This window comes from Myotis yumanensis, unplaced genomic scaffold, assembly GCF_028538775.1.
Source record: "Myotis yumanensis isolate MYYU_CA2020_CCGP unplaced genomic scaffold, mMyoYum1.0.hap1 SCAF_1, whole genome shotgun sequence".
NCBI classification, from domain to species: Eukaryota; Metazoa; Chordata; class Mammalia; order Chiroptera; family Vespertilionidae; genus Myotis; species Myotis yumanensis.
Window position 1 is genome coordinate 189,604,048 of NW_027223752.1, and position 14,921 is coordinate 189,618,968.

The following is a 14,921-nucleotide window of genomic DNA, read 5'->3' on the forward strand; positions in this document are numbered from 1 at the left end:
TCAGGCATAAATTTCCTCCACTAGAAAATTAGAATTCCTGTACATAGTGACCTTCAGCAGAGGTAATGTACTGGGTACATAATAAGCTCTCAAATATTAGTTTTAGTTCCATGGGTTAAACAAACAATTTTAATTCCTTTACATGACATTTAAGTCCATGGAGTCAACTTACCTTTTCATTTTTATCTATTAATATATCATCCCTTGAACTCTAATAATAGCTAACATTTGTTGGGTGTTAACAATATGCCTGGCACTTCCCTTAGAGCAAGCATGTCAAACTCGCAGACCACAATAAATATTTTTGCAGCCCAGCCAATATAACAGTACGTAAGAAACGTTGTTTTAATAAAAATTTCGTAACTTAATTTTTACAATATCCTGTTATACATAATTATTAATAACAAACTACAACGTTCACTAATGACTGATTACTATAATCATGCTGCATTCATTTCCCTTACACGCCTTACGTGCAGGCGCACCATTTCTTTCCACTAATACCAGCAGCGAATATTTTAGCAGCCGATTGCCAAGTCATTAGTCTTGTACTGACCTGTTGGGTTGCACAACAGGAAATATTTTGCTTTCGGAGAACAAGAAAACTAGGTTTATTTGCATTGAGCTTATTAATTTGTGCAGTTATTCAGTGTCTGGTAAGTTATTGTTCAAGAAAAATCTTAATTTTTATTAAAATGTTCTATTACTTTATGCTAATTATTATTTATTTATTTCATCCCTTTGTATTCAGCATGTCTCTATTGAAATAAACCTACATTTCTATGAAAATTGAAGCTTTTGTTTTTTTGCAGCCCACATAAACTTAAATCTTGTTTATTTGGCCCATGTTAGCCTTTGAGTCTGACATGCTTGCTTTAGAGTATTACATACATTCACTCAGTTAATCCTCACAACACAAAGTATCAATATTATCCCTATTTAACCAATAAGAAAACTGATAGATGATGAGATTAAGTACTTGCATAAGGACACATAGCTAGTAAATGGTTGAACAAGAATTCAAACCCAGGTAGTATGGCTTCAAAGTTCAGAACTTAATTATTAAACCATACCACCTCTCAAACTTTAACTAATATTCTATATAATAAAAGGATAATATGCAAATTGACCCAAATGGGGGAACGATCAGGAATGACCAGTTGCTATGATGCACACTGACCACCAGGGAGCAGACACTCAATGCAGGAGCTTCCCCCTGGTGGTCAGTGCACTTCCACAGGGGGAGTGCTGCTCAGCCAAAATCCGGCTCATGGCTGGCCAGCCCAGCAGCAGTGGCGGGAGCCTCACCTGCCTCCATGGCGGTGCTAAGCCGTCAGACATCCCCTGTGGGGTCCTGGACTGTGAAAGGGTGCAAGACGGGCTGAGGGACCCCCCCTGAGTGCATGAATTTTCGTGCACTGGGCCTCTAGTTACTAACATAACGACAATATCCTGTTATACATAATTATTAATAACAACAAATGCATAATAGGTATCATGAGTGATTATTGAATGCCAAACAATAGCCTAAGGGTACTACATGTATGGCTGCAAAACTGATGTTTGTGCTGTTGCCATTATGAATAAGCATTTGAATCACAATTCAAAGGCAGAAATAAAGCTATAACTTTTCCTCTAAGCACTGTATTAGCTGCACCCCATTTTGTGTGTTCTATATCATTTTCTCATTTCCATTGTGGTTTCTTCATCACCCATTAAATACCTAGAAGTTTTTTTGTTTCCATTTCAGACAATTGGGGAATTTTAGTTGTCTTGATTATTTCTAGTTTCATTCTGTTAGCTTAAAGGACATACTCTGAATGGTTTTAGTGTTTTGAATGTGTTGGGGTTTTCTTTATGGCTCGGTGGATGCTCAGATTTTGGAAAATGTTCCATGAGCATCAGGTTTCCTCTATTTGCAACTACTTGAAAGTACTAACCTTAGCTTAGAAACCTCCAAGTTCCCTTCTGCCATTAAGCGTGTGAGATTCCTTGGAAATATAGAGGAACCGGTGAACACTCAACTCTAGTTCTTATTTTTCTTCAACTGTTTTCTCCTTGATTTTTCAAAATTTAACAACTATTGCTTCCAATTAAAAACAACAACAACAACAAAACCCACTTGTATTCCCCTGTGCAGCTCTGTGCTCTTCTTACCGAAAAGGGGAGACACCGGCCGCCTCCTGCGCAGTTCAAGCAGCCCGCCCCGCACACCGCGGCGCGCGCCGGGCCGCCCCAGCGAGGGGCGGGGCCTCCGCCGCGTGATGACGTCAGGGGCGGGGCATCGGCCGGACCGCCCGGGCGCTGCCGGCCGTGGCCAGTGTGCTCGCAGCCGGGCCTGGGCAGCGGCGGCGGCGGCGGACCTCGCGCAGCGTCCGCGGGCTCCGGGGCGGGGGCTGCGGCGGCGAAGCCCCCTCCCCGGGGAGGCGGAGGCGGGGCCGGGCGAGCTCCCCGCGGGGAGCGGTGGCGACCGGGGAGGATGCATCAGAAGCTGCTGAAGAGCGCGCATTACATCGAGCTGGGCAGCTACCAGTACTGGCCGGTCCTGGTGCCCCGCGGCATCCGCCTCTACACCTACGAGCAGATCCCCGTGTCCCTCAAGGACAACCCGTACATCACCGACGGCTACCGGGCCTACCTGCCCTCCAGGCTGTGTATCAAAAGGTACCGTCTGGCCGCCTCCCACGCGCCGGCAGCCCCTCCTCCCCTCCGCCCGGTGTTTGTCTGGTCTTCCCGTTGCTGTCCCGGCCCTTTTCCGTGCGCTTCCTTTTCATCTTTCTGCCGCCGCTCCTGCCTGTGACCTGCCCTCCTGCGCCGCGCGGGTATTTGATCCACCAATTAATAACGATAGTAACAATGACCCTGATTACTGACTCTGGCGCTTTGCTGTTTACAAAGGGCTTTTACATCTTCTATGCCCTTTGGTGCTCGCTGGGTTACATGTTGGACTCACCCCGCTGACCATGGTTGAGCCCTACTTGCCCCTGTGTGTATCTAAGCCCTATGGAAAGTCAGATGTTTGGGGTCAGATAAATGCCTGTGTAATAGGAAACAAGTCCACATGGTGAGGAACCCCTGCTGCGTTCATCCAGCGGGTACCGGGGAGCCCCTGCTAGGGGACAGGCACTTCACCAGGCGGTGCAGAGAACAGCAGACAAGGCCCTTGTTCTCATGAGCTGCCAAAGTCCAGCCTGGGTGACACACATTAAAAAGATAATTACACTATTACATAATAACCATTGTGAACAATGCTGTGTAGGAAAGGCACTTTACAGCAAAGATTGCCGATAACGGGCACCGCCCTCCACTAGAGAACTACAGGAGCCACTCTGAATTTCATCATCCTGGGCTTAAAAAAACAAAACTGAAAAATGAGTGTTCTAAGTGTTCAAAGAGCTTTCTGTGAAAATGCACTGTGTGTGCTTAAATCGGGACCCCACTCTAAGAGCATTAAAATGCAGATGTTGGCCAGCTCCAGGTCGCTGCAGAGACAAACCCCAGTGCTGGGAGGTGGGCTGCTGAATTGCTCAAGCAGCACCCACATGTCTGATTCTTGATCTTTCCAGCACGGTCCTTCCCCAGTCCCTTTGCCTGCCTTGACAGTATTTCTGTGACTCGCAGTCACAAGGTAACAGTCACTGTCTGTCCCTTTTTTACTTTAATGGATGGCCCACAGGACTTCACAAGTTGAATCCTACGTAATCTTTTTCTCCCCAGTGCCTCCTCCTGTGTATAAGGTATTACACAGGAAATCAGGGCTGAGCCCTGCAGGTAGTGAATTGCCTTAAATATTTTATACCTACCTAGCAGTGATCCTCTGCATTCTAATATTAGAGTCCAAATCCTTTGGATTGAGAAATGAAATCTAGTGCTTTGGATCTTTGGGCTGTTGAGTAAAAAAAAAAACAAAACACCAAAAACTCGGGTATCCAGATCTACCACTTAACAACTGTGGACCTTGAGGAAGAGTTAACGTCTCTGAGTCTTATTTTCCCCATTTGTAGAAGTGAGGGTGATCTTAGTAGCTGCTTCAGAAAGCAATAAGGATTAAATGAGATTATACACTCGAAACCCTATACAGGGCCTAAGCACACAACAGATGGGATCATCATGATCATCGATTTCAAAGCTAAGCAGATGATGATGGAGATGATTTTTTAAAAAATATATTTTTATTGATTTCAGAGGGGAAGGGAGAGGGAGAGACAGAAACACTGATGGTGAGAATCATTGATCGGCTGCCTCTTGTACACCCCCTACTGGGGCTGGGACCCACAAACCGGGCCTGTGCCCTGAGTGGAACTGTGTCCTCCTGGTTCATAGGTCAACGCTCTACCATAGAGCCATGCCGGCTAGGCTGATGATTGATTTTGAAACTGAACAGTCTGGGCCTAACTTCTCATAAATTAAGAGTATGTTGTCTATTGGGGATATTCTCCTAAGTGCTTTTCCCACCAGCTTGGTCTTTTCTGGTTTCAGCCTTTACCCTCTCTTCTTGTTGCTGTCAAGCATGACCAGGATAGATTTTAGATATAAGAAGAGGTATTGTGCCACAACTGTTCTGCCAGTACTCTGTTAGTTGGAAGGAACCTCCAAGATTGTATCTGTCAGTTCAGTTAGTCCGGTTATACTGAGCCTCACAAAATGAAAAGTTCTGAAGCAACAGGCAGAACGTAGTATAGATTGTCAAGACAGACATGTAGTTAGATGTGTTCCCTCACATTCCTGCATCCTATCCCCTCTACACACAACAATGTAAGTAGTCTTTATACTTGATGCTTGTACAGGATAAAACCTGAAATTCATGATACATGATTCACTTTATTCTTGATGATCGTTTGATAGTGTGACGCCCTGCTATTTTTGTTGTGCAAAGATGGGAAACCGAGAACCATGGTGATTGCTGCAAATTCCGTAGGCTAGTTATATGTTATTGTTTACTAATAAGGATTCTGAATCAGTAAAAGCCAAAGGCTTAGTTTAGAAAGATTATTTTGCAAGAGAAATGCAAGAATATTTTAATTTCTTTGTCATGATGTCTCCTTTCAATAAATAACAGGTGAGTTCTATCCACAGCAGGAGAAACAGCTCACAAGAGTAAGGAAGGAGCTGGAAGGGACTTGCAGCCACATCTAATCCAGCTCCCTTTTTTTTTTTTTAAAAAAAATATATTTTATTGATTCTTCACAGAGAGGAAGGGAGAGAGACAGAGAGAGCCAGAAACATCGATCAGCTGCCTCCTGCACATCCCCCACCGGGGATGTGCCCGCAACCCAGGCACACGCCCCCGACCGGAACCGAACCCGGGACCCGCCAGTCCGCAGGCCGACGCTCCATCCACTGAGCCAAACCGGCCTCGGCCCAGCTCCCTTTTTTGTAGATGAAGATACTGAAGCCAGAGAGGTGAAGTGACTTTCTCATGATCACAGAGCTAATTTGTTTGTTGCAGAGGGGGTGAAGGGACAGTGGGCCTTGACGTGTGCTCGGTGTGGTACACCAGCCTGTGCTGCAAACCAGTTAGTCAGCAATAGTAACCTCCTGTTGTTCCTAATAAGAACATGCCACCTGGAAACGATGGTTGCAAAACAATGGTTTTGAAAAGTTGTTCCAGCATGCCTGTCTTAAAGGTCTTTCCAGTGGATCCATTTTTATTTATTCTGCTTCTCTCAAACCCATTTAATTTTGCATTTAACAAATACTAAAAAGGTATTTTAAGTTGTGTCTAACCCAGTGGTCGGCAAACTGAGGCCCCTTGAGTGTGGCTCTTCCACAGAGTACCACGCGCGGGCGTGCACGTACAGTGCGATTGAAACTTCGTGGCCACACTCAAGGGGCCAAAGAGCCGCATGTGGCTCGCGAGCCGCAGTTTGCTGACCACTGGTCTAACCTAATACTTAGGTTTTCAGACACCTATTATTGAACATCAAAGTATGTTAGCTAATATCCAGTTTTAATCTGCACATTTATTTCTGTAGACATTTAGCATCTAATTCGAGCAAGGCACTGTGCTTGGAACAGTGGTGTCATAAAGATGAATGGTGCCAGCCGTCAGGGAGTTAATAGGCTGGAGGATGAAATGGCATTTATACATAAATAACTCTAATACAAGGAAGAAAAGGGTCAATATAATAATACAGGTGAGCATCAAAAAACCTCTCAGATCCGAGGATTGGTTGTGGAAAAACTTAAAGAGATTAATTAAACCAAATGATATATCAAATTTAGAAAGGCAAAGATGGAGTTAAGGGTTTAAAGTAGCAAGTGTTGGATAACCCAGAAAAAGGTGTCCCTAACCTTTAAAATGCTGACAGTGAGCGAGCCACTATGATTCTGAACTTCATGGGCTTTGTTTTGTTTTGTCTTCCAGTTTGTTTATTTTATCTAATGAGACAGTAAACATTTGGAGTCATTTGCTGGGTTTCTTTCTCTTCTTCACACTGGGAATATATGACATGACATCTGTGTTACCTTCAGCAAGTGCATCCAGAGAAGATTTTGTAATTTGTTCTATTTGTCTTTTCTGCTTCCAGGTAAGTCGTTTCATAAACACTGTTAGTGGGAAAGAAAACTTTAGTCCGACAAGTCTGGGCAGGTGATCTTACTTCACATCCACCACTTGCTTTAAAAGCCCCCAAAATTGCATATTGGCTAGCTTACCCACTTTCATAGTATAAGCACCAAAAGTCTGTTTTATGAAAGTGTATTTGGATGTTATTATTAGAGTAAATTTGAAATCTAATAACTTTTAAGGATTGGGAACATTTCTTTGTTTCCTTTCCTCTTTCCCTTTATAGACATCTCTGCTTTAAGATTAATACAAGGATAGGAAACTCTGTTCTATTTCTGACTGAAGTAGAATGCTAGTGGCTGCTTAACACTTGTTTGAGAAAATTTCTCATCTTATTTCTCATCTTTTTCCAATTTATACATCGGTGATTTTTGTACTTGATTCTATACCATCTTAAATTTTAATGTCTTGTTTAGCTGGTATTGACCTTTTCTGTTGCTTTAATGTTAATTTCCTTTGGTCCTTTTATGCTTGCCTGGTTTCAGATACTTCAATTTCTCTCCTCTCTACCTCTTGTATTTGTTAGTTCTTTAGCACTTTCATTTTTCTTCAGAGCTCTATAAGAGTGCCTTTAGCAGTTATACTTAATAGTTTTGGAAACAGATCATTCAAAGAAGAAAACAAATGTGGACAAAATTCCTGTTGATAATTTTTTAATTTAAAAAAAATGCAGACAGTACAGAAGATCGTAAAAATGAAAAGAAAAGGTGTTACCCCACTTTCTCCAAACATAGGCCAGCATTCCCTGCAGTTAACCAGTTGCTACGTGGTTTGAAAGGTGAATCTGTAAGCCATCTGCTTTATTATGTATCATCTAATCTCTGGCCTTCATCATTTGACTCCAGTTAAAACTTTAGACTTACATGACTAAGAAACCCATCAGAAAATTTCCCTTTTCCCCCACCCCCACCATTTTTTTTAGAATCCTAGTTTCTGGAATAAAATTTTAAAGTTCTTTGAGGGTAAGAATACTCTGTGTTTTTGTGTTGTTATTATTATTAGAAAATTACTTTTCCTTTTAAGCATTTTAAAAACATACTCTTTCTCAGGTTTAATTTTTGTCCCGATTGAAACCTGAATATCTCTTAGAATCCATCGCTGTTTTAAAATGAACCAATTTTTTATAAATTTTTAGATATATCTTAACATAGACTGAGGTGCTGTTAATCATCATAAGTAAGTAAAACTAGTTTTTACTCTCTTTTTGGTCATATGGATATTATCTACTTTGAGAATCCCATGTTTTCCTCTACCCTTAGGCCTGCCCTTTATCCCTTCACCACCCAGATATAGCTGATGCTGGTCCAGGGAAAACATACTGGTTTTCATATTGGCCTAAGAAAACAATGCATTGCACAACTATAAAGATGACATAGTTTAAAAAAAAAAAACTGCTGGTAAAAAAAAACCAAAAACACCCAAAATATTACAGTTATCTGCCGAGGATTACTCAGCATTACACTAAAACCCTGTTCTCCTAGATGGCAGTGCAGTGACTTTTTGTTACCCACTATAAAACTTGCTGAAGACAAATGAGTACATCTTCCCTACTTAAAAATATCAGCATTTTTGCTGATTTTACAGCAGTTTAGGAAAAAAATTATGAATCGCAAGTAAATGAAGTTACATATTCAAAAACTTACGGAAACCTTTACTACATTTGTTTTCATATTTGACATATATTGTTTGCTGATTGTATTATAAAATACTAGTAGAAAAAAAAATTTGAACAAAACATATAATGTTAGAATAAAGCACTCCCGGCACTTGTGGCGAAAGACAGGAGGAGCGCAATCGCACTCCGCGGCATTCTAGGGGTTAATGTATAGAGCTTACCATAACCATGTCATGAAGGCCGCCACATGATACTCCTTAATGGTTCTTTTTCTCAATATGCTGCTTCTATATTATAGGTGTGCAGACTTCTATATTATAGGTATTTGATATATTCATTGAAAATATTTGAAAGGGCATAAATGTTACCAGTGGTTACCTTTTGGGAATAGATTTGAACAGGAGGGATTTATTTTTTTTACCACATACAATTCTATGATCTTTGACGTTTTTTAATGACATATATTACTTATATAGTAAATGATTTCTGTAAAGGAAAGTCCTTCATGGATCAAAATAAGCCTCAGTGGATATTTTTAAAGCATTTGTAACTTTCCTACTATCGTGCTATTTATTTTAAATGTTTATATTGTAAATTAGCTATCATTTTTAAATTCTTTTGTTATATATGGTTATCCCCATTTAACCCATGAGGAAACTGAGGCTTAGAGAAATAAAATAGCTCGCCTAACACAGAGCTAACCTCCAAGCTCAGGTGTATTTCACTGGAAAGCCCGCGCTAGACCTGCCACTTCCCTGAACATCATGCAGATGTTGGTTTATTTCTCTTTGTTTCACTTTCACTTGTTTTTGCTTTTTTTTCATAGGTCTGTATGCTTTGCTCTGTGGGCTATCATCTTTTTTCCTGCCATCGATCAGAAAAAACCTGTCGCAGATGGATGGCACTAGATTATGCAGGAATTTCTATTGGAATACTGGGCTGCTATGTCTCTGGAGTATTTTATGCATTTTATTGTAATAATGTAAGTAATTTAAAACATTTTTTATTCTACCTTTCTTGTAGGTCTGGATTTTTCTTTCCTTTGAAATTCTGAATAAGCACATAACTAACTTACGGAAGAAATGGGAGAGTTTTGTGTAGACCAGGGGTCCTCAAACTACGGCCCGCGGGCCACATGCAAATACAAATATTGTATTTGTTCCCGTTTTGTTTTTTTACTTCAAAATAAGATATGTGCAGTGTGCATAGGAATTTGTTCATAGTTTTTTTTTAAACTATAGTCTGGCCCTCCAACGGTCTGAGGGACAGTGAACTGGCCCCCTGTTTAAAAAGTTTGAGGACACCAGGGGTGTAGTGACAAATCACTACACCATAACAGAAAACTGCCAACATAGTGGCAGTGTAAAACTAGCAAAGAGAAAAATCATAAATTTTGTTTGAATGTAAGAGTATATATTAATTGTAGCCATTTACATATGAGCCATTTGCTTTTTATGCCTAGTTTGGAACATAAGCATGTAATTAAACTAGAGGCCCAGTGGGGTCCCTTAGCCTGGCCTGCACCCTCTAGCAATCCGGGACCCCTCGGGGGATGTCCGACTGCCGGCTTACGGGGCCTAAACCAGCAGTCGGACATCCCTCTCTCAATCCAGAACGCTGCATGCACCAGTGACCATACTTTTCATACAGGTGAAAGGCATCATGCTGTTGAATGGGCAGCTACATTTTTTTGCGCTGATTATAAAAAGTAGTACATAACATGATCCTTCTGAGGCAGTAGTACCATTTTCCCCATCTTATGGGTGGAAAAACTGAAACAGGGAGAAGTTAAGTAATTGGCTTTGTCACACAGTTTTAAGTGTCAGAATCAGGGCTGACCACAAAATGGGCAAGCCAGAGTCCATGCATGTCATCGCTGCATCGTCCTGTTTTTTCATTGTTAGAGTAGCCTTGCCAGGTTTTAATTTTTACATCTAAGAGATTGTTCCCAATATATAGGGTAGGGTCCCTAGGCCTGGCCGGTGATCAGGGCCATCTGTGGGGCAACCAGTGGGTGGGGCAATTGGGGGGCCCCCGCTGGCACCTGCCTTGGCTGGCCTGACGCTGCCCACTCGCTGGCCCTGCCCCTCTCTGACCGTCGTTCCACAGGTCGTTCCGCTGTTCTGTTGATTTAATATTAGGGTTTTGTATAGATAGATAATATAAGCAATTAACTTGTTATAAATTGATTTTACTTTAGTAGTCAACCTATTATGTCTGCTCAGCCTTCACAGCTTGTTTGTTTTGCATGAAACTGTTTATGTCCTTGAAAAATGAGAGGGAACCTACTAACTAGGAGCTTAGTGAGGATAGCCATGTAGTGTTCGGATTATTTTGCTTATCTTATTCTGTTTCTCTGAAACCTGTTTTCTGCTTATCTTTTTGTAAACATATCAGGTAATCAAAGAGATTAGTCAGACACTTTTTGTAAATCTCTTCAGAAAAAACTAGAAGTCCAGGATAGATTGAAGAGAAAGAACTGCTAAAGCTAACACAGTCCATGATCATTTAAAGCAGTGGTTCTCAACCTTCCTAATGCCGCGATCCTTTAATACAGTTCCCCATGTTGTGGTGACCCCCAATTTCCTTGTTACAAATTGAACATAATTAAAGCATAGTGATTAATCACAAAAACAATATGTAATTATATATGTGTTTTCCAATGGTCTTAGGTGACCCCTGTGAAAGGGTCTTTCAACCCCCAAAGGGGTTGCGACCCACAGATTGAGAACCGCTGATTTTAAGGGAAAATCTTCCCTCTGGTGTCTAATCTTCCTAAATATGCCCTTGCTGTAGTGGCTCTTAACCTTTTGGGGAACACAGGCTGCTTTGAGAATGAGTTTGCAAACTATGGACCCTCATCCAGGAGAATGTACATTTGGACACAAACTAACCAAATAATATGACATGTGATTTAAGGAAGTGAATAGCTCCACAGAAGTCCTAGGAGTTCAGGTTATGAACTCCGTCCTATGAGATGCTAACTTGTGAGCTTCAAGACCAGGCTTTCAACTGCTCATTTAGAGACCTAAATATTCTATAAGCCCTTCAAAACTAATATATTTTTAAATAAATATTGTTTCATGCAACCCAGTTGTCTTCCCCCAATACACACACACACACACACACACACACACATCATTTGGATCATCTTTGTTCATTTTCTCCATTGATAGAAACTGCGTGTGGCCTTTCATACTGGAAACAGCCAAGCCATCCTCTGCTGCCCTCTCGCACATCCAGTCAGCCAATAAGACTTCATTTCAAAAATGCCTCCTGAATCTGGTGCTCACCTCTATCTTCCTTGTTCAACAAGAATTCAAGCCCTTGTTCACTTGTTGAATCAGTTATTCTAATATCCTCTAGCTCTCTTCCTGTCACCTCATTCTTTCAACATTGGTTGTTAGAGTTTTCTTTCTAATCAGTCAGTTTGAGAAACAATCACGTCTTCCCATTCTTCAAGAACTCTGCTACTCCCCAGTGCCCACAGGGTAAAGCTCCAAATACTTAGCCTGACAGTCCACCTGCCTTCCCGCTTCCCTTCTCAAAGTGTCCCTGCTGCTTGCGGCTGCATGTTCTGTTTGTTCCTTGAGGGCTTCCTCTTCCCACACGTTGCATGTATTCCACAAGACCCAGCTAAGATGTCACCTCCTCTCTGAAACAGTTTTGGCCACTCCAGGTAACATTAATCACTCCCTCCTCTGTGGTTCGACAGCATTCTGGTGATAGCACAGTTACATTACTTATCATTAGATTGTAATCATTTGTTTACAGGTCTGCCCCTCCCATAATCTATTATGAGCTCACCCACTGGGTGAGTCCATGTCATAGTCATCTTTGTTCCTACAGGACATAAATTGTCCCTAGCATATAATAGGTCAGGGGTGGGGATCGTTTGGCCCTCTGGCCGTACAGTACAAGGCCTGCAAAATCATTTGGTCTGGACCTGCCAAGGCATTAGGGGTGAGTTAATTAAATGTTTGACCAAATATAGCAGGCTAATTTTTAAGTTGATAATTTTGTATGGCCCTCAAATGATGTTATAAATATGCCAATGGCGATTGACAAAAGAAAGGTTCCCCACTCCTGTAATAGATACTCAGAAAATGCTTTTTATGATAAATGTCGCCTCTTAACCAGCTTACCTTGAAATTTGGTTTGTCATTCTGAGAAACCTAAAAGTTGTTTAGTTGTTTAAACCTAAAAATGAAACATGCATTTTTTAAGGAAGGAAGGTAATCATGTTCGCAAATGCAAATACCAAGCCAATAATTTAGAATGTGTAATGTAGAAGCCATAATTACTTTTTTCCTTCCCTTGGCAATAACAATTAAAATCTGATTGCCTTTCATTCCAGTATTGGCGGCAGGTGTACCTGATCACAGTGCTTGCTATGATCCTGGCAGTGTTCTTTGCGCAGATCCATCCCAGTTACCTCACACAGCAGTGGCAGAGGCTGCGTTCCATCATCTTCTGTTCCGTTTCGGGATATGGTGTAATTCCTACTCTTCACTGGGTTTGGCTCAATGGAGGCATAGGTGCTCCTATTGTACAGGTAGGTTGAGTGTAGACAAATATTTTCCCCATTTTTGTGTCCTTTCTATTTTATTCCGTTTGGGTAAAGTAGTATAATCAGGCAAGTGGCTGAGTCTTTGTCATTGGAGTACATGTTTCTAGTGACATACTGATGCCATAATTTAAATGCCTACACAAATAAGCATATCTTGCAGGAACAGAAGTCAGATCTAACCACCATTTTTTTCTGAGATGGCTTTCTGTGAAATAATACATTCTGGATTCCCTCTCTATTTTTTCTGAGTGTGTAAGTACCTAAGTCCTTGCCTGAGGAGGATGACTTACGTTTCTAGCTTTGTCAGCTGAGGCGAGGAGAATGCTCGTGATAATGCAAGTACAGAAGTAGGAGCAGTTGGGTGATATGTGTGTGTACGGGTAGAGGAGGAGGAGTTGGGAAGGAATTTTTTCTTGGACCTGTTGAATTTGAGGTAACTGTGGGATATAAAAGTGGAGATAGATTATAGAATTTAGGTTAGAGTTTGAGAATAGTGATTAAGATTTGAAAATCATGTCTGACCAGTGTGGCTCAGTGGTTGAGCATTCACCTATGAGCCAGGTCATGGTTCCATTCCTGGTCAGGGCACATGCCCAGGTTTCGGGCTCAGTCCCCAGTAGGGGGTGTGCAGGAAGCATCCGATCAATGATTCTCTCTCATCATTGATGTTTCTATCTCTCTCTCCCTTTCCCTTCCTCTCTGAAACAATAAAAATATTTTTTTTTAAAAAAAGATTTGAAAATCATTATTGTATTGGTAGCTGGAGTCATGGAAACATATTTCACCAACCAAGGAAAGTATATTGAGAAATAGAAGCTGTTAGAGTTAGGTATTATATAGGAGCATAGTTGGAGTGCATTAGGAAGAACCTCAGTAAGAACTCCTGTGTATTCTTGAGGATTCGAAATAAGACATTCTTAGAGATCCATATAAAAATGCACTAGAGAGTAAAGCTGAGGATTTTTAACATAAATAAGCATGCCCACAAATGCAGCAGAAATCACTATAATTTTTACAATGGGAACTTTGTCTGGAATATGGGAATTGAAATATAGGTTGTATTCAAAAGAATCAGAATTTTTTTAGAAATGGGAGGACTAATAGTAGGCTTACATACACTTGTATGAAGTTGGCAACACCATGGTGAAAAGCATTTGGGTGTAAAACTGAAAGGAGGTAGTTATGTGATCTAGAGGATTTGAGTGGTAGGATCTGTGTGGCCAGTTTGCCAACTTGAGGACAAAGGTGATGCTTTCCTCCTCAGACTAGGAAATTGGGAGAAAGATGAGAGTGTAGTGACGAGGAACTTCAGTGATCCTCATATCTTTGAAAACATTATTTTCCGAGAATTGTGATTTCCTGAAATGAGTAAAGAAAATAGAATAGGGCACTACTACTCTCAATTCAGTTCTAACCAGAAATTGATAACTGATTGTTGACATAGAAGTGACCAAAAGTTTGGGATGAGTGACACATCCTTTTAAGCTTCTAACAACAAAGAAAGAGAGCCTGACCCATTAAGATCATGGGTTTTACAGAACTCAGAAAAAAATGGGAATTTCCTGTGTTCAGAAATCTTAAAATAGAAATATGGCTTGGGAAGACAGTGGTTCTTAGATGGGAATCTAACATACTCACAGACCAGTGGAGAAGAAAGGGGAGACTTCCAGAGAAATCTCCAGTACGCTCTAATTTTTAAGAGATGGAAAGAAAGACACTTAACCAAAGATGAAAAGATCCAGAAGGACTAATTCTGGGAGGTAGGGTGGAGTCATGTTCTAGAATGTTTGATAAATCTTTAGGTTGATTAGTCTGAGGATATAGAATTTAGGGAGGGCTCCTTTATTGGGTTCTTGGTAAATTGGGTATATAACCAGATTAGGAACAGTATACTAATATATTATTGATAGCTGGCTGATAGTCTTAGGGCAAGGAAATGCTGTTTGAGCTGTGAGATGGACTGCTTCATAATAGTATTCAACAGGGCCATGTTCCCAGGATAGTGGAACAGACTTCATTACTCAGCTAAACCTCTTGGGTCTTTCAGCCCAAGTCCCTGGTCTTCTGTCTTTTTGCTTATTCATGTGGTAATTCCATCCCACATGCACTCCACCCTTATGCCTGTAGATGGATTGTTGATGTAGGACCTTCAGCCTTGTTAAAGTCCT

At 41.1% G+C, this 14,921-nt stretch overlaps 1 protein-coding gene across 5 annotated transcripts in view; it reads left to right on the forward strand.

Moving 5' to 3' along the window:
- The first annotated feature begins 2,374 nt into the window (after nt 1-2,374).
- Nucleotides 2,375-14,921, forward strand: part of PAQR3 (progestin and adipoQ receptor family member 3) — an 84,592-nt gene continuing 72,045 nt past the window's right edge. For 2 of the 5 annotated variants that reach the window (XM_070394254.1, XM_070394262.1), the window contains exons 1-4: nt 2,379-2,664; nt 6,368-6,530; nt 9,010-9,165; nt 12,541-12,738. In XM_070394254.1, coding sequence (XP_070250355.1) covers nt 2,480-2,664; nt 6,368-6,530; nt 9,010-9,165; nt 12,541-12,738 — 702 coding nt within the window. In that variant the 5' untranslated portion in view covers nt 2,379-2,479. Of the gene's footprint in view, nt 2,665-6,367; nt 6,531-9,009; nt 9,166-12,540; nt 12,739-14,921 lie in introns of all 5 variants that reach the window. The other 3 variants (XM_070394279.1, XM_070394270.1, XM_070394246.1) reach the window with 3 other exon arrangements.